We start from the raw sequence: 17,978 nt of genomic DNA on the forward strand, positions 1-17,978 counted from the left end.
GCAGCCTGCCCACCTTCTTGGTGGAAGGTGCCCAGATCGAGGGCGGAGCCGCCGTTGAGCACGTTGAGCAGCGCCCCCCGCCCCAGCGCGACGTCGTGCCAGTAGCGTGCCGCCACATCAAACCTGGTGCATGCACATGGGTGCGGTGGGTGGGGTTGGCTGTGAGTGGCGGCCTCGCGCCACGGCAGCTCCCCACAGGCAAGCGCCGACGAGCAGGAACAAGAGCCGGGGCACGGCGCACGAGAACTCACCCATGCCCCACACATACACACACACACACAAACAGCCGCAAGCAAGCGCGCCGCCGCCGCCGGTAAGGCAGGCAGCGCACCTCTGGGCCAGCACCGCGTGCGACATGGCCAGAGAGAGCGCGTGGTGGCCCTGCCGCTGCCAGGCGCTGTCCGCAGGGTCCGCCCGCTGCCTGGTGCTCAGCACAGTGACGTCTGCGGCGGGGCAGGTGGGCAGGCGGCGAGGACGGGTGAGGTGGAGGGGCAAGGGGGTGTGCAGCCGCGACGCAGAAAGGCCGCGCAGCTGGCGTGCAGGCAGGCTGCGGGAGACGGGCAGGCGGCAGGCGCCGCAGGCGGGCGGTGGCATCGGCGGCAGGCGCCGGCGGTTCTACAAGAGTGCTGCGCTTTCCAGCCCGCGCTTTCCACCCCGGACCTCACCCAGGATGGAGGCGTGGTCCACCCATTGCAGGAACAGGGCGTTCTCGCAGTTGACCACCCGCACCTGAGACAGGGCCAGGGGCAGGGCACTTGGTGAGGCAGGCAGGGCTGGGGGGCGAGGCCGCGAGCGCTGCCAGCAAGAAGCAGCAGCAGCCTTTTCGTGGCCCGCCAGCGCAGCGGCACAGCCCTATTGCCTGGCACGTGAGCCGCTTCCCCAAAGGTGCGGGGCTGGGGAGGGCGGCGCTGCGGCCAGGGACGGGGCACCCTACCTGGCGCGCCCACACGTTGGAAGCTGTGTGGAAGCCGATGGCGTTGTAGCCGCGGTCGGTACCATGGCCGGCGTACCGAGAGGGGCTGCAGGCCGGGGAGGCAGCAGGTGCAGGCAGGCAGGAATCACGGCTGCGCGGGGGAGAGACAACCCTAGGGACGGCACTGCAGGCTGCATTCAGCAGCACAGGTTGCAGCGCCGGAAGGTGGTACTGCCAGCATCGCTGGTACCGTGTGCAGTACCTGTGGTCGGCAAACTCGACCGTCAGCCGCTCCACGCCCGCCTCTTCCAGCGAGGGCTCGTATGCGTGAACCCACCCCTCCTGCCCATCCAGCACTGCAGGCAGGGCAGGCAGGCAGGCAGCAGCCACGTCAAGCACCTACCAGGCCCCCCAGACAGCCGGAACACATCCTTCAAGTCAGGGCAGCCGGCAGCGCCCCAGCCACTGCCGCCGCCGCCAAGCCTGGCTGCTAGGCCCGGCGTGCTTTCTTTCTTCCACGCCTTACCTGGGAAGGGCAGGGCACGGTCCAGCTCAATCCAGTTGCTGCCCACGGCAGCCACCCTGCAGAGCAGGCAGGCAGGCAGGCGAGGCGCGGATGGGATAATTCAGCAGGCTGCGGAGGCGCATGTGGGCAGGGGCTGGGCTCGGGCGCCAATCAGGGCCCCCACGCTGCAGCGCCGAGCTCGAAGCGAGCAAGCGGCGGCACCACGGTGGGCGGGAGGGCCCAGGCAGGCCGAGGCTGCCTGGCAAACCCACTTGGCTGAGAACTGAAGCTCGTCGGGGATGGGGCTGTCGCTTGGGAGGCTGCAGGGCAGGCAAAGGATGCCAGGGGCATGAAGGACGGTGCAGTGCCAGGGTCAGCGCCGACGCTGGCCGGGCCCCAGCCCAGCCCACCCCACACAGGCGTGACGCTGCAGGCGCCGCAGCAACCTGGGAAGGACACAATCCAAACACTGTTTTATGGGGGCAGGCAGGCGACACCTGTCGATCTCCCAGGCGTCCACCGTGGATCCAGAGCTGGGAGAGGCGGCCTTGTTGGCCCCCCACGCCTGCTCCTGCACGCATGGCGGCGCAGCCCACGGCAGCCACGCGTCAGCCTGCCGCCCCCTCGCACCACAGGTGCTGCACACAGCGCGGGGTTCAACCTTAGGGGCCTGTGCCTGCAAGCAAAGCCGCCAGGTGCCCGCTCACCAGGCTGAGCGCGGGCTCGCCGCCGCTCAGCAGCCGCGCGGCCCGCGCCACCACGGCAAACACGGGATCGGCCTGAAGCCTGCTGGGCACTGGGACGACGGACAGGTCGGCGCCGCCCTGCTGGCGCAGGCCGCGGCGGCGGTACTGGTACTGCCAGCTGGCATCCTCTGGGTCTGCCGCCTCCCGGCGCTCCTCCTGAGCCGCAGAGTCTGCGCCAGGGTGCAGCTGGTGCAGGCGCAGGCGCAGGCGGGCCGCCGCCGCCGCCTCCTCCTCCTCCCGCTGCTCCCGGCCCGCACCCAGGCCTTGAAGCACAAAGTGAAGCATGGCGTCATCGGCCTGCTCCTCCCGGCTTGCCGCCTCCTCGTCACTCCCAAACAGCCGCTGCTGGCCGTCCCGCGCGGCCTGCCTGGCTCGCGCGCCCATGGCTGCCAGCTTGGCCCTCAGCTCCTGCTGCCAGCGGGGCGCCTCGCCGACCTCACCCGCCCGCCGCTGCAGCTCGCGCCAGCGCTGCGCGTCGCCGCCGCCGCCGCCGGCCCCCGCGTCGGCCCGCGCCGGCTGCCGCAGCGCTGCCTGCGCGGCCAGCAGCTGGGGGCGCAGGCGCCAGGCGCCCTCGCCAGCGCCGCGCCCCTCCTCTTCCCCCTCCTCTCTGGCCGCCGTCGCCTCCCACGCAGCCTCGCGCCGCATCGTGCCACCCCCGGCCACCTCTAGCTCCTTCTGCTGCTGCTGCTCCGCCTTGGCCGCATGCTCCGGGTGAGAGCCCAGCGCCGCGAGGCGGGCGCGCACCTCGCGCTGCCAGGCTGGCGCCACCTCCTCGCCGCCCTCCTGCCGCAGCCGGCGCCGGCTGCCTCCTGCGGGGTGGAGCAGGCGGGGCGCTACCGTGACTCCAGTGCACAACGCAGCGCAGCACAGCACAGCGCAGCGCAGCGGCATGCAGAGAAGGCATGCATGCATGCATGCAGGCAGGCAGGCGGGCACGCGAGGAGGAAAGGCGCCTGCCACGCGGGCGCCGCCCACGCCGGCGCACCGGAGGCTGCGTCGTTCACAAACAGGCGGACCCACTGGCCGACCGCCGGCTGCGCCGAGAAAGCCACCTGCAGGCGACAGGGAGAGCGCCAGGGAGCAGGGGAGGAGGGGAGTACAGGTAAGCATGGTGGCCCGCCTGCCGGCTGCAGGGAGGTGTGCTGCCAGGGGCCGCATGCGAGGTGCGGCTCCGGCACGGCTTGGAAGAGGAGGAGAAGAGGCCAGGGCCCAGTAAGGCAGCTTCTTGTGCCGGCCAGGATGCGTGCTTGCTTGCTCGGGGCCTCTCGCGCGCGAAGCGCTCACCGGGATGCGGGTGGCGCCGCGCGTCACGCCGCCGTAGACGACAGCCAGCTGTGTGTCGGCGCGGCTGCTGCCCTCGGGCTCCCCGCCCCTGCGGGGGGTGAGGGGCAGCGCGGCAGGATGGATGCGCAGGCGAAATCCATCAGGGAAGCCCGTGCCAGACGCATAGCAGCGGCAGCAGCGGGACAGCGGCGTGCGCGAGGCCGGCGGCAGCGCGGCGCGGGCAGAGCGGCAAGGCCGCGCCGCCGCGGGGCGCCAGCTCACGTGAACTGGATGAAGGCGCCGCCGGAGCCCCACACCGACTTTAGGTCGCCTGCAGCGCAGGGCAGGGCGGGGCAGCATGATGAGAGCCGCAGCTCGCGGCACCAGCTGCCAGCTGCCGCTGCCTCAAGCCGCGACTGGCCCCCATGCAACGCTTGCCCTGCCCCACGCTGGGGCTGGCCCGGGCCTGCTGACAGGACCCTGCTGCCGGGGCCGGGGGCAGCAGCACCTGTGGCGTCTGCCGCCCAGGTGCCGCCATACACGTCGGTCAGCGATGCGCGGATGAGGATGCGGGTGAGGTCCTCCTGCGGCAGCGAGGGAGGCAGGGGTGTGGAGGGTCTGGGGAGGGGCGCGCCGTGCAGCCAGGGCAGGCCAGGGGAGCAGCCAACCAGGCTGGCTTGTGTGTGTACAGACTGCCCAGCCCCGCTGGTACCGGGCTGTCTGGCTGCCGGCAGATAAGCAGCATCCAGGGCAGGCCTCCCCAGCCTCACCCCCTCTCCACGCAGCGTGACGTTGCTGGAGGTGACGGCCAGGGGGCGGGTGAGGACATAGGTGCCGGCAGGCAGCAGCACCACCCCGGGGGCCACGTTTGCCGCCGCCACGGCGGCCTGCGGCGGCAAGGCTCGGCGGCACGCGGCTCAGCGCATGCGGGGGAGGGAGTGCACGGAAGGGCTGCGTGCAACGGTGCGCCGGCTCCCGCCGGCTCCCACAAGCAGGTGCAGGCCTGAGCGGCGGCGCAGTGCCAGGCACAAGCGAGCCGCCGAGGCGTGGCTTGGCGGGCGCCGCCGCCTCGGCAGCGCACCAGCAGCGCGGCGCTGTCGTCGGTCACGCCGTCTCCCTTTGCCCCAAAGCTCTTCACGTTGTACTTGGGTGTGGACAGGGGCGAGGGCGGCGGCACGTCGCCGTCTGCAGGCATAGAGCAAGGAGAGAGGGTGAGGTGCCAGCGGGCGGCTCCACCAGCAGCAGCGGCCGCGGCAACCGCCCGCCCCCGGCGCGCATTCGGGGCCGATTCTCGAGACTGAATGTGTCTTTCACAGCAGCGGCACGATACGCGCCTCGGTAGCCCGCAAAGCTCCAGTCCAGCTCTCGGCCCGAGGGCAGGTAGCCCGTGGCCTGGGCCGCCGCGCCGGCCGCTCCTGCAGTGCACGAACAGTGGCTCGAGATCGCTGCTGATTGCAGCAGGGGGCCACCGAGCGGCCACCGCGCCATGTCGGCCATGGCGGTTGCCGCCAGCACTGCGGCTGCAGGCTGCGAGAGGCACCCACCGGCCAGAAGCAGCCCCCAGAAAAGGACGGAGGCCGCAATGCGCATGCTCCAAGGCTCGCCAGGCTCAGTGCTGGCGCATCCCCCAACCAACTGTCTGGCTGCCTCGGACTGCGGCTGTCGGTGGCGCGATGAGCGACGAACGATTGCAATGTAAGAAAATGCTGATGTCAAGGAGCGCTGCCTGCAGCGCACGTCTTGCTGGGTCGGGGGTCGGGTGGTTGCCACGTCGTCTCAAGCCGCCGCGGTTTTCTATCAGCTCTCAGGGACGCGATCTCAGTCCTCGCCTATGCAACTGGGTGAGAGGGTGCTTGCCATCGGGAAGTCACGATCGGGGGATGCGTGCTTAGCTCCCTCCAGGTCCTGTTTCGAGGCTGGTGTGCTGCCAGCGCCTCGCCGGGCGGTCCAGGCGTCCTGTGGCTCCCCGCCTGCTGGCAACCAATGCATCACGCGCGTCCGCCCGGCGCGCCTGCCGGTCCGCCTGCCTGCCGGTCCGCGTCCGCCCCGCGCAGCGCTGGGAGACCGCTGGTCCGCCCCGCACCAGCAGGGGCTGCCAACCAGCAGCGGCTCCTTCTCCACTTGCCCCTGATGGCCTCAAGCAGCTCCGCCTCAGCGCCGCTGAAGCGCGCGCGCAGGGGCGGCGGCCGCACGGCGGCAGAGGCAGCCTCCACGCCGGTTGACCTGTCGGTACTGCTGCCTGCTGCACTGAAAACAGCAACTAGCTGATGGGCAGCGTCTGGAATTGGGCGCCCTGTGCCGCCGCCTCCGCTCCCCAGTGCAGGCCAGGGTGGGAGCGGGCCGCCGCTAACAGCGCTTCCCAACGCTGCAGCACGCTCAGGCGTGCTGCCCAAGAGGAACCAGCGCACGGCGAGCGCAAATGCACAGCGGGCGGTGCTGCCTGCATACATGCAACAAATTCCAACAGCGTGCCCCACACCCTCCCTCGCTCGCCGTGAAACTTTGCCTGCCAGCAGCGGCAGTGGCGAAGCAGCGGCGACGTGGCGGTGGAAAGCTCGGCCTTAGCCAAGCAGATGCTCAGCACAGTGGCTCTTCTGCTTTGCCTCTGCACTCTCAAAGCCTTGGACGAGCCAGCCACAGCCTTCAGCCGCACCTAGGTTCTCGTGGCTGCCACAGTTCCCCTGCTCTCTCCTGCTGGCTGCTGCCTCGCTCTCAGAAGGCCCTTGGCCCTTGCCTGAAGCACGCACGAAGGCAAGCTGGTAGATGCCGTCGCGGTGGGCAGGCAATCCGCTCCTCAGCCGCCGCTCTTGGACGCTGGTGCTCACCTCCGCTGCCTCTTCCTGCAGATGAGCTCAATGGATGAAGTGACTTCAGTTGTGGATCACAATGACGTGCAACAGCTGCAGGCAGCACTCAGCCAGCAGCCCAGCCTGGCAACAGCCAGCAACGACGGCGGCTACACACTGCTGCACAGGGCAGCAAGTATGGGCAGCACAGAGTGCCTGCAAGTCTTGCTGGCGGCTGGCGCCAGCACCGAGGCGACCAGCACTGAGGGGGGTGCCACAGCTCTCTTCTGGGCGGCGCTGGACGGCCATGAGGCCTGCGTGCGGGAGCTGGTGGCGGCGGGGGCAAACACCGAAGCGGCTACCAGCGATGGGAAGAGGCCGCTGCAAATTGCCGCCCTGGGAGGCCACCTGGGCTGCCTGCAGCAGCTGCTGGCGGCAGGCGCCAGCCTTGCCCTTGTGGATGATGATGGGGCAACGCCATTAATGCTGGCAGCTTGCAAGGGCCACGAGGCCTGTGTGCAAGCATTGCTGGCAGCGGGGGCAAGCGTGGCGACTCTCTTTGCTGGGAGCACGACGCCCTTGCATGGCGCAGCAGCCTGCGGGCAGGCAGCATGCCTCAGCCTGCTGATCGCTGCCTATGCCAACCTTGACGCAGCCGACGACAGCGAAATGACAGCCCTGCACAAAGCAGCTGCAGGCGGCCACCTGCCAGCCATTCGCTGCCTGGTTGCGGCAGGGGCGAGCATGGCGCTGCGCGACAAGAAAGGCCTCACCCCTCGCATGCATGCAATTAGGAAGAGGAAGCTGGAAGCAGCGCAGCTGCTGCTGGAGCTGGAGCAGCAGCAGGCAGGAAGGCGGCAGCCGGGTGTGCCCGGCAGCAGGGCCTCACTCTGGAAGCAGGCTGAAGCCCCAGGGACTGCTCCAGCCTTCACACCTGCTGCTGAAGCTGCAGCACAGGCTGCTGCTGCCCAGCTGCTGGCAGAGGAGGAGCGCGAGGAGGAGCAGCAGGCGGCCAAGGCCGCCAAGCTTCAGCGACAAAAGGAGCGCCAGCGCCAGCGGGCTGCTGTGCCGGCGGAAGAGGCGGGCGAGATTGCTGCACCCCAGGCAGCGGTATCAGAGCCGCCTTCTCAGCAGGCAGAAGGCGCATCAGTGGCAGCTGCTGGCACGTCCAATGCAAGCCTGGAGCTGGCACAGCAGCTCACCTCCACTGCCTGCCCAGCTATGCCCGCCACGCCTGCTGCTGCCGCTAGCAGGCAGCAGGGCAGCGGCAAGAAGAGGAGCAAGAAGAAGAAGAACAAGGGAGGAGGGCAGGCGGTGGCAGCCCAACCATACGCACAGGCAGCCGCTGGAAGCGCTGGTGCAAAGCCCAGTGGGGGAGCTGAAGGGGCACCAGCAGAAGGAGCGGCGGCGATAGCCGGAGGCAGCAGCAATGCCGACGAGGACGAGCTGGCGCTGCTGCTGCAGCAGCTGGGAGTGCAGCCAGCAAGGGATGGTCCCTCCTGCGCTGCCGCCGGGAATCCGCTGCCAGCCACGAGCGCGGCAGCAGCAGACGAGGCACCAGCGCCAGCCAGGCTCGCCCCGGGCGCTGCGCCAGCAGCCCAGGCCCCGCTTCCTGCCGCTGCCAGCCTGCCCCCTGGCCTGCTCAGCGAACTACTGTGCCCCATCACCCAGGAGCCGATGCGTGACCCAGTGGTGGCGGCGGATGGGCGCACCTACGAGAGAGCCGCCATCGAGGGTGGGTGGGTGGGTGGGGGTGGACAGAGCGCAGCAGCGGCCTGCGCACGCCTGTGCCCTGCAGAGTGTTTCGTGATGCCACGTTCCCTCTTGTCTGCTGGCAGCTCTTCCATCCCACCCCTGCCCTGCAGCCTGGATGGCACGCCAGGCAGCGGCGGGCCAGCCGCCGTGCTCCCCACTGACCAACCTGCCGCTGGAAAACCTGGTGCTGCATCCGAGCGTGACCGTGCGCAGCGTGGTGCTGGGGCTGCAAGCTGCGGGGCTGCTGGGGTGAACAGACAGGGCACTGCTGCTTGCTTGCTTGCTTGCTTGCTTCTCAGTCAGCCTTGGTGAGCAGCACCCTGAACGCCGCAAGCTTTCCACCCCGCCGAGCCCCATCTTCCCTGCCCTCCACTGCCCTGCCCTCCTCAACTCTCAACCGCGCGAGCGTGTTGGCGGCCTAGTGTGTTAAAACATGCCTACAAGGAAGCAGGCAGGTAGTGTGGAGCGCTGGGGGGACCTCCGCGCCGTGCCGGCGATAGGGGACAGGAGCGGAAAGGGGGGGGTGGGGAGGCGGGGGAGACATGGCCTCCAAGTGCACACACACAGCCGGCAGGGCAGGGGAGCAGGGCAAGCGGCGCCACTCAAGCTGCTTTGCACCCTTCTGCCTCCCGTGCCCAGCGCACACAGCGGCGACGGCGACGTGGCGGTGGAAGGCTCAGCCTTGGCAGAAGCCAGCCCTGCCTCAGCTCAGCGGCTCTTCTGCTCTGCCTCTGCGCTCTCACAGCCTTGGACGAGCCAGGCAGAGCCCCCAGAGGCACCTAGGTTCTCGTGGCTGCCACAGCACCTCCGCTCTCTCCTGGCGGCTGTTTCGGGCTCCAGCAGGCACCTGGCGCTGCACTGAAGCACGCACGAAGGTTGGCTGGCTGATGTCGTCACGGTGGGCAGGCGACCCGCTCCTCAGCCGCCGCTCTTGGACGCTGGTGCTCACCTCCGGGCCGCGGCTAAGAAAGGCCTTCTTTGAAGGCGCTGGAGCTAGTGTCTAAACCCTCCGAGAGGGCACAGGTTCGATTCCTCTCATGTCGAAACTTTGTGAGGACAAACGCGGCATAGCTGACCGGCTCAGCGCCAATCCAAGCCAATTCCTTCGGGAACGCCTAATAGAATCGCCAAGGCTTCGGCACAGGCCTCCCCGGGACCCATTCACTACTAGTGGGGGGTACTGCACTTGGCGCGTCGGGCAGATCAAATAATGGTCTAAAGCTAGACGTTAAAACCGGGAAGTTAAGCTTGTGGAGGCTCTTCCCCACCTTTACCTTTACCTTTACCTTTACCTCCGCTGCCTCTTCCTGCAGATGAGCTTGCTGGAGGAAGCAGCTTCAGCAGTGGAACGCAACGACGTGCAAAGGCTGCGGGCAGCACTTGGGCAGCAGCCCAGCCTACTCTCCGTCAGGGACAGTGACGGCTGTACGCTGCTGCACGTGGCTGCAGTCAAGGGCAACCCAGATTGCCTGCGGATCTTGCTGGCGGCTGGTGCCAGCATAGAGGCAGCCAGCACTGAGGAGGGGGCCACAGCTCTGTTCGTTGCGGCGCTGGAGGGCCACGAGGCCTGCGTGCGGGAGCTGCTGGCGGCAGGGGCAAACACTGAAGCGGCTGCCAGCAATGGGGAGAAGCCGCTGCACACTGCCGCTCTGGGAGGCCACCTGGGCTGCCTGCTGCAGCTGCTGCATGCTGGAGCTGACGTCGACGTTGTGGATGATGGTGGGGGAACGGCATTGATGTGGGCAGCCCAGCGGGGGCATGCATCTTGCCTGCAGGCATTGCTGGCAGCTGGAACCAACTTTGATGCAGCAGACACGCGTGGGGTGCCACTACTTCACTACGCTGCAGTCAGAGGCCACGAGGCATGTGTGCAGGCGCTGCTGGCAGCTGGATCCGATATAGACGCAGCAGACCGGCATGGGCAGACAGCGCTGCTCATGGCAGCTTTTGAGGGCCACGAGGCATGTGTGTGCAGGCATTGCTGGCAGCGGGGGCAAACATGGAGGGGATTGGCACCTGTGGCCACAGACCCCTGCATGCTTCGGCAGTCGGCGGGCACCTCGCATGCCTCAGCCTGCTGATCGCTGCCCATGCCAACCTTGAGGCAGCCAACAGCCGACATCAAATGACAGCCCTGCACTGGGCAGCAGCATACGGCCGCCTGCCAGCCATCCGCTGCCTGGTTGCAGCAGGGGCGAGCATGGCGCTACGGGATCCTCAAGGCCTCACCCCTCGCATGCGTGCAGTCATGGCTAGCCGGCGGGAAGCAGCACAGCTGCTGCTGGAGCTGGAGCAGCAGAAGGCGAGAAGGCGCCAGAGAGGTGTGCCAAGCAGCAGGGCCCCAAGCCAGGAGCAGGCTGAAGCCCCGGGGCCTGGCCCAGCCTCCATGGCAGCTGCCGAGGCGGCCGCTGCAGCCGAGGCTGCTGCTGCCCAGCTGCTGGCAGAGGAGGAGCGCGAGGAGGAGCAGCAGGCGGCCAGGCAGGCAGCCAACGCCGCCAAGCGGCAGCGACAGAAGGAGCGGCAGCGCCAGCGGGCTGCTCTGCCGGCAGGAGAGGCATGTGTGATTGCAGACCAAGCAGCAGTAGCAGAGCCGGCTTCTCAGCAGGCAAAAGAGGCGGCGGAAGCAGTTGCAGGCAGGCCCAGGCCAGCAGCGGCAGCACCAAGCGCCAGTGCCGCACCTGTGCCAGCGGAGAGGCCACCAGAAGAAGCGGCTGTGGAGGCAGCCAGAGGCAGCAGCGCAGCAAAAGAGAGCTCACCAGCACCAGCAGCACCTGCCGCACCTGCTACAGGCGCAGATTCCACGGCAGAGACGTCAACCACAGCAGCAGCGGCACCAGTGGCTGCACCGGCAACAGCAGCGGCACGTGTCAGGGTGTGCGCAGCAGAGGGCTGCGGCAACACGAGCGGCCTGCGTCGCTGCAGCGGGTGAGCTGTGCCCTGGGTTGCAGCGGCGTCACCCCTGGGGCTGTCCTGTTTTGTTCTGCAGGCTGCAGGCTGCCTGCCTGCTTGCCTGGAGTTGATGCTTCTGTGCACTGTCCCACCTGCTTGCTGCCTGCAGGTGCAGGGCTGTGAGGTACTGCAGCGAGGCCTGCTCCCATGCACACTGGAAAGCGCACAAGGCAGAATGCCGGCGCCTGCACACCGCTGCGGGGGGTGCGCAGCCCTGAGCCCCGGCACCAGGCGTTGCGCCACCACCTGGCCTGAACTCAAGGTGGAGACGCCTGGCGCTGCTGTTTTGTACACGTCTGGTGTCTGGACGCTGGGCTGTGTTCTCCAGATTTTTGTGCGCTATGCATCGGCAGGTCCTGTCTGTTTTACACCGATGAGGAAAGAACAAGTCCAATCGCTGAGCCAGCTGTGACCAGCAGCAGCAGCAGCAGGAGCAAGGGAAACCTTGGATCCCTCCCACGTCACCCTGGCCGCCCTGCCTGTGCCTCCTCGCCTTCTGGCCGGGCAGTGCCGCCAGCATGCGCGCTCTGGCCGGCCAGCGCCACAATCAGCGCCATCGCTGCCCTGGAAGCCCCAGGAGAGGCAGGTGGGCTGGGGCTGGCTGGGCGTGATGCCGGCGCCGGCGGCGGCACTGACGGGGGCGACGTGGCAGCCGCCGCAAGGACCCTCTGGGCTGGCACCGGGCCTGGGGCTGGGGCTCGGGCAGGAGCGGCGGCCGGGGCGCTGGACTGCTTGGCTGCTGCCGCGGCAGGCGGCTGCTGCTGTGCCTGCCCCGCCTGCACTGCCTGCGCTGCTTGGGCTGCCAGCTGGTACTGCTGCAGTTTCTGCAGCACCAAGGTGAGGAGCTGGCGCAGCTGAGGCGGCACTTGCTGCCGCTGCTGCTCCGGCAGCAGGCGCTGGAACTCGTCCAGAGGCAGCAGCCCCACCGGCAGGTGCAGCACTTGATCGTGCGACAGCAGGCACAGCAGGCACAGCGGCAGCGGGCCGCTGGCGGCCGCTGGCTGCCTCGCCCCTGCCTCCTGCTGCTGCCGCTGGGGCTGCCGGGGCGGCTGCTGCTGGGGCTGCTGGGGCTGCTGGTGGGGCTGCTGGGACTGCTGCTGCGGGGGCTCTCGCCCGGTATTCTGCTGCATTTGCCGCTGCTCTCCCGGCGCCGGCGCGGCCCGCCGCTGCCGCTTGGCCGGCGGTGGCGGCGGCGGCGGCACCTGCGCGATCAGCTCGCCGCGCTGCCTGCTGAGCCTGCTGAGCCTCTCCTGAGTCCCCAGCAGCTTCGAAATCCCATGCAGCCCTGCTGCTGGGGGCAGCTCTCCTCCCCTCAGCCCCAGTCCAGCCAGCAGCCGGCCCTCTGAGCCGCCCCGTCCCAGCCCCGTCCCCAAGGCCTCCACAGGACCCCTGCCGCCGCCCGGCTGCGCGCGTGCTGCAGGGGCGGCAGCCGGCGGGGCGTTTGCGCCCGCCAGGATCGCTCGCACCGCGGCGAGCAGCGCGTCGTGGCCTGGGAAAAAACGAGGCCGCAGCAAGAGCCCGAGAAGCCCACTCGAGAACCGGAGAGCCTGCTCGCTGCGGTCACTCACAGCGGCAGCCCAGAACCTTGCTAGGGCCTGCCTTCCGGGTTTCTCTTAGATGGGGAAGTCGGCGAAACGGCCAGCACAAAGTTGCCGGGCGTCTACAAGGCACATGACGTGCGCTTTGGGATGAGCAACCCCCTGGTATCCCGATTGAACCCCGCGCCTCCTGAATGGCATCCTGTGATGCTGATCAGCGGCAGCGCAGCGGCGGTGTGAGCGGGAGCCAGATGGGACAGGCTGCGCAGGCTGCGCCAGCGAGCGCTGCCGGCCCCCACACATGATCATTCCCACTGCCTCCCATCTGCTTTGCCTTGCAGACAGCACTCCGACCTGATGAGTCCACGAGTTTTACAACGGCTGGAGGCTTCATGCCTGGGGAGGCTCTGAAAGCAAGAAATCAGTCTTTGCTTCTCGCGGCGGCGCGCTTGGCAGCGGGCAAGGGCTGCGTCACGGGTCGGCGAGCATTGCAAGCGATTGGGTAACAATTGGGCTGCTAGCGGGCAGGTGGGTGACGGTGGGCAATGGGGGTTGAGGCAGGGGACTGGTAAGCAAGGAGCACAAAGGGAAAGACAGAAAAAAGAATGCCTGTTCATGAAACGCAGTGGCGTGGCCCCCGGCAGCAGGGTCGGCAGTGAAACTCTGCCTCCGCTAATTGCTGGCTGCCACTGGGGTGCAGCTGGGTGATGGTGTGCGCGCATGATGCATGCCACCGGGATAGAGGAGGTGGAGCAAACAATAGGGGCTGCAACAGAGGAGATGTGTGAACTGTTATTTGAAAAGATTGGGAAAACGATAGGCGATGGTGGGGAGTGCTCAAAAGAAAAGAAAAGGGATAGCGGCGCGGCTGCGCTGAATCAGTGGTCATGCTCCCGCCGGCGGTGGCCCGCCCTGCCCAGGCAGCTGCCTGGCAAGCATGGTCAGGAGCGCCATGAGCGCCGCAGGCGACGGCTGCACGGCGCCGGCGTGGCCGGGCGCGGCGGCCGGCGGCGGGGCCGCCAGCGGGCTGGCTGCCGCGGCGGCCGCCGCGGCGGGGGACGTGCCGCCGGCCTGCAGCTGTTGCTGCTGCGCCTGCACCTGCCGCTGCACCGCCTGCACCTGGCGCAGCTTGTCCAGTACCACCAGCAGCAGGTCCCGCAGCCCTGCTGGAAGCTGCAGTACCTGCTCTATTGGTAGCGCCTGTACCTCATCCAGGGGCAGAAGCTCCCAGGGAAGCTGCTGCACCTGCTGCAGCGGCATGCGCGCCACCAGCCCCAGCGGCAGCGGCCTGACGCGCCCCGCCGCGCCGCCGGGCAGCAGCAGCGGCGAGGGCGGGGCCGGCGGCGCCGAGCCGGGCGCGGCGCCGGGAGGGGCCGCCGCCGCCGGCGCCGCGGGCTGGGGGTTGCCGCTGCCAGGAGGCACCGGGTGCAGCCTGCGGGGGCAGAATGCACGCATGCATGCATTGCAGTGAGCGTACACAAGCGCAGAGCCAAGCAGCCCCGGAACCTCTTCTCTCTCCCTTTCCTCTCTCCCTCTCGCTGTTTGCTCCGCCTCCAGCCTCCACACCCGCCGCCACTCCCAGCCGCCCCGCCCCCAACACCCGCCAGCCAACCGAGCCCCGCCCACGCCCAGCCGCCCCGCCCCCCAACACCCCGCTAGCCACCTGGCAGCCTCGGGCTCCAGCCGGGGCCGGGAGGCGGGCCGGGCGTCGGCGCCGCCGCTGTGCGGCCGCTTGCGCCCCGCCGCGCCCTCGCCCTCCCCTTCCCTTGCATGCATCGCTACCAGAGTCGCCGCCAGCCTGCGCAGGCGTGGAGGAGGAGGAGTGAGAGGAAGAGGGCGGACAAAAAGTGCCCCAGCTTGGCACAGGCTTGCCCCAGGCAGGCGCAGCAGCAAAGCAAACAAAGGGCGGCAGCAGGCTGCAACGAAAGGCCAAGGCAGCTAGCTCAACGGCAGGAGGGCAGCGTTCTGGGCGAGGCACTCCGCTCACTCTGCATCGTCTGAAGCCGGCTGCTGCTGGCCCTCCCGCGACGGCTGCTGCTGCTGCGGCTGCTGCTGGGAGGGCGCCGAGGCCGGCCGCTGCGGCTGAGGGTAGAGTGCCTGCTGCTGCTGCTGCGGCGGCGACAGCTGTGCCTGCGGCTGCGCCTGCAGCTGGAGCGGCGCCGAGGGCGGACGCCCCCAGCTCTGCTGCCGCTCCACGGGCGAGGGCTGCTGCGGGGGCGGGGCAGACAGCTGGCGCAGCAGCGAGGCGGCCTGGTGAGGGTCCAGCTGCTGCTGCTGCTGGTAGTGCTGCTGCTGGTACTGCTGCTGGTACGGCTGGTGCTGCTGTTGCTGTTGCTGTTGCTGTTGCTGCTGCTGGTGCTGCTGGTGCTGCTGGTGCTTCTGGGTGTTGTGGTGGCGGGCGGGCCCGCCGCCGTGCCCCGGCATCCGCCGCCGCACAGGCTGCTGCGGCTGCTGCGGCGGCGCGACGAGCGCGTGCAGCAGCGCGTGGCGCTGCCAGCTCAGCTGCTGCTGCACGCGCAGCAGCTGCATCACGCTGGCCGCCAGCGGCAGCTCCACGCGGCAGATGGAGCCTTCGAGGGTGGTGGGCAGCGGCTGGCTCAGCAGGCGCAGCGCACGCAGCCCCGCCTCGGTGCCGGGCGCCACCTCGCCGCCCGGCGGGCACCGGCTGGCGACAAACGGCGGCGGCGCCGCCGCCGGCTGCTGCTGCTGCTGGCAGCGCATGGAGCCCAGCAGCGCCGCCGCCAGCGACGCCTGACCCTCCAGCTGCGGCGACAGCGGGTCGCCTGCCGCGGGCCGCGCAGCAGCCGCCGCCGCCGCTGGCGTGGGTGCCGGTGCTGCTGCTGTTGCCGCTGCTACCGGGGCTGCTGGATCGACAGGGAAAGCCCGGGCCGGCCCGCCTGCCGTCGCCGGCCGCACAAAGGGCTGGGGCGCCGGCCCGGAGGCGGGCCCGCCCTGCACGCCTGCGGCCCCCGCCCCGGCCTCTCCTGCAGGCTGCGCCGCGCCGGCGGCGCAGTGCTGGGTGGCAGCTGCTGCTGCACCTGCTGCCGCTGCCGTTGCCGCTGCTTCTGCTTCTGCTGGGCCCGGCACTGCCATCGGAGCGGAAGCCCTGCGCGGCAGCCAGGTGGCGGCCTTGCCCAGGGGGTGGGCGCCCGCCGCTGCCGCCGCCGCCGTCGCTGCCGCGCCGCCGCCGCCGGCCTGCGCTTGGGGCTGCTGCCTCACGCTGGGCTGCTGGGACAGCCCTCTGAGGCTGCCCAGCGCGCCCAGCAGCTGCGCCGTGGCCCCGCTGAGCTGGGAGGTACGAGAGGAGCCTGCAGGCGGCAGCTCAGAGGCTTGAGTGGTGGGGACCGCCGCTGCCGCCGCCGCCGCGGGCGGCGGCGCCTGGCCGTGGGTGCCGCCCTCGCGCCGCTCCTGCTGCGGCGCCGGCACCGCTGCAGCAGGGGTCGAGGAGGCGAGGCACGGCAGGTCGGCGGCAGCGGCGGGGATGCGTGGCTGACGGCGCAGGCGCAGGTGCGGCAGTGTCCCGCAGAAACCGTGAGGTGGGTGGAACTACTGAAGCGGTGCACCAAAGCGCCTGCTGCGCAAGGCAAGGGCACGGCACGTCGGGGAAAGGCCGGCAGGCTACTGGGGCGCTCACCAGCAGAGCCTACGGCCTCAAGCAGGCTCGGCGCTGCGTCGGCGGCTGTGCAGGCTCCTCCCTCGGCCGCTGCTGGTACGACGGTGCCCGGAGGGGCGGCCGGTGCGTGAGGCGCGGCGCCTGCCAGCTGCTCCCCACCCCCGGCGCCGTCCTGCCTGTTGTCGTTCCCCCCAGCCCTGCCCTCCTGGCCGCTGCCACTCCTGGCTGCGCCGTGCGCGGCGGCCTGGCCGCTGTCCCGGTGGCTGGCACCGCCGCCATCGCTGGCCGCCTGCTCTTCACCGGCCCTCCCGGGCGCCGCCGCGGCTTGCATGCCCTTCTGCTCGCTGCTCACGGGGCAAGCATCCGGCTCTGAGGCCCCTGCGGCCAGAACGGTGTGTGCGGGAATGGTGCGCGCCCGTGGGGTGGGTTTGGGCGCTGCTGGTGATGTCCTAGCTCTCCCTCGTCAATGTGGGAGCGACGCCACCTGGGCAACAGCAGCCGAGGTGGGGGAGGCCTGCGCTGCCTGTGCAGCGCTGCCAAAGGGGGCCTGGGCACAGTCCGATTGACTGGATTGAGGCGGGAAAAAGGTCGCCTGACAAAGGACAAGATGCAGCGAGATGACAGCCGGGCACACTGAGTATCACTGGGACTGGGCTTCTGCCGGCCGGACGTGCATGGTGCGGGCACTGAGACAGATGTCCCGGTGGGAGCTGCTCACCAGCCGGCCGCGGCTGCACCTGGGCCTCTGCAAGCAGCTGCCGCAGGGCGCCAGGCGGGTGATTCCCCCAGCCGTGCGCCTTTGGGTTTTACACACATTATGTAAGAAATAGGGGCCTGGTGCCGGGCGCCGACTAGCATCAGGCAAGGGGGTGCACAGGGGAAGCAGGGGAGGAGCCATTGGCCCGGCCTGCTTTGTTTAGGCGTCCGCCCCCCGCTGCCCTTGCGCACCCCACAAGCTGAGCGGTATCCCCCGTAGGCACTTTGATCCCAAGCTCGGCACGTCTCTCTGGCAGGAACCGCCAGCTGGCCGGCCGCCGTCAGGGCGCCTGGCGCCGCGGCAGCGGGTGGTGGGTGCCCCAGGCTGCTTTGTCCCCACCGAAACCCCGCCTCGCCGCGCCGCCTGGCATCCGGCCGGACGCCTGCGCCCGCCGCCGTTCAACCGTCGCCGCGCGGCGTCAGACCGCAGCCGACTGCTGCTGCTGCTGCTGGCCACCACGGCCGCGGCCGCCGCGGCCCTGCAGGCAGGCAGGTGGGACAGCAGCAGCAGCAGCGGGTCAGCGAAGAAAGCAGCTGGGGGAGGCGGCGGCAAGAGCAGCCATGGCTGGGTTGCCAGCACCACACGAGGCGCAACCAGCGCAGCTGCTGCTGCTGCTGCTGGGCGACAGCAGCTCGCTCCCACTCGCGCACTGCTGGCCAGCAGGCTGGCAACAAGCCGGGGCTGCATGCATGCGACACGTAGCAGGCGGGCAGGGGCAGAGGCGGAGCCGGGGCAGCACCGCGGGCGGGCAGGCAGGCAGGCGGGCGGGCATGGGGGCGCACCCTGCCGCCGTAGTATCCACGGCCGCGCCCGCGCCCGCGGTAGCCGCCGCCTGCAGCCGGAGCGGAGCAGAGGGCGGCAGGAGGCACGGCATGGGCGCATGCAACGCGGTGCGGCCGCGCCAGCAATACACAACCATTTTGCCCCGGGGCCCTCCCACGCGCCAGCACGCCCGTGCACGCCCAGGACGATCCCGCCGCTGCCCACGCCCCCCGCTTGCGCAGCTGCCACCCGCTGCCCCCCACTCATGAGCACATGCCCTGGCCGCCCTCCCCAGGGGCGCTCCCCGCCACCCACCCGCGCGCCCCGGCGCACCACACCAATCCACCCACCCACCCGCGCGCCCCGCGCCGCCAAACGTCTCAATGTCCAC

The 17,978-nt window shown here is 69.9% G+C and overlaps 5 protein-coding genes across 5 annotated transcripts in view; 2 read left to right on the forward strand and 3 right to left on the reverse strand.

Annotated features, from left to right (window-relative positions):
• Positions 1-13: 13 nt before the first annotated feature.
• On the reverse strand, positions 14-5,017 carry CHLNCDRAFT_140001 (hypothetical protein; the record flags this gene model as incomplete). The annotated part of the gene is made up of 17 exons (XM_005843649.1): positions 14-123; positions 332-443; positions 666-729; positions 935-1,019; positions 1,176-1,269; positions 1,440-1,495; positions 1,691-1,738; positions 1,916-1,989; positions 2,126-2,973; positions 3,150-3,216; positions 3,449-3,536; positions 3,710-3,758; positions 3,936-4,011; positions 4,198-4,314; positions 4,509-4,612; positions 4,753-4,842; positions 4,972-5,017. Coding segments are annotated over 17 exons (2,128 nt in total), but the record flags the coding sequence as incomplete, so codon positions are not given.
• Positions 5,018-6,282: 1,265 nt separating this feature from the next.
• On the forward strand, positions 6,283-8,221 carry CHLNCDRAFT_140002 (hypothetical protein; the record flags this gene model as incomplete). Its single annotated transcript, XM_005843587.1, has 4 exons — positions 6,283-6,727; positions 6,869-7,686; positions 7,885-7,948; positions 8,079-8,221. 4 exons carry the CDS (start codon positions 6,283-6,285, stop codon positions 8,219-8,221), a joined length of 1,470 nt encoding a protein of 489 aa, XP_005843649.1.
• Positions 8,222-9,281: 1,060 nt separating this feature from the next.
• Positions 9,282-10,897, forward strand: CHLNCDRAFT_140003 (hypothetical protein; the record flags this gene model as incomplete). Its single annotated transcript, XM_005843588.1, has 4 exons — positions 9,282-9,687; positions 9,817-9,933; positions 10,215-10,526; positions 10,758-10,897. The coding sequence occupies 4 exons, from the start codon at positions 9,282-9,284 to the stop codon at positions 10,895-10,897; spliced, it is 975 nt and encodes a 324-aa protein (XP_005843650.1).
• A 2,443-nt stretch (positions 10,898-13,340) lies between these two features.
• Positions 13,341-16,399, reverse strand: CHLNCDRAFT_140005 (hypothetical protein; the record flags this gene model as incomplete). The annotated part of the gene is made up of 4 exons (XM_005843650.1): positions 13,341-13,887; positions 14,119-14,253; positions 14,443-15,883; positions 16,090-16,399. The coding sequence occupies 4 exons, from the start codon at positions 16,397-16,399 to the stop codon at positions 13,341-13,343; spliced, it is 2,433 nt and encodes an 810-aa protein (XP_005843712.1).
• Positions 16,400-17,243: 844 nt separating this feature from the next.
• Positions 17,244-17,978, reverse strand: part of CHLNCDRAFT_140006 (hypothetical protein) — a gene marked incomplete at both ends in the record, with an annotated part of 2,774 nt that continues 2,039 nt past the window's right edge. Inside the window, 3 exons of the mRNA XM_005843651.1 lie at positions 17,244-17,303; positions 17,410-17,506; positions 17,608-17,657. Coding sequence (XP_005843713.1) covers positions 17,244-17,303; positions 17,410-17,506; positions 17,608-17,657 — 207 coding nt within the window. The remainder of the gene's footprint in view (positions 17,304-17,409; positions 17,507-17,607; positions 17,658-17,978) is intronic.

This window comes from Chlorella variabilis (genome assembly GCF_000147415.1).
Source record: "Chlorella variabilis unplaced genomic scaffold CHLNCscaffold_28, whole genome shotgun sequence".
Taxonomy (NCBI): domain Eukaryota; kingdom Viridiplantae; phylum Chlorophyta; class Trebouxiophyceae; order Chlorellales; family Chlorellaceae; genus Chlorella; species Chlorella variabilis.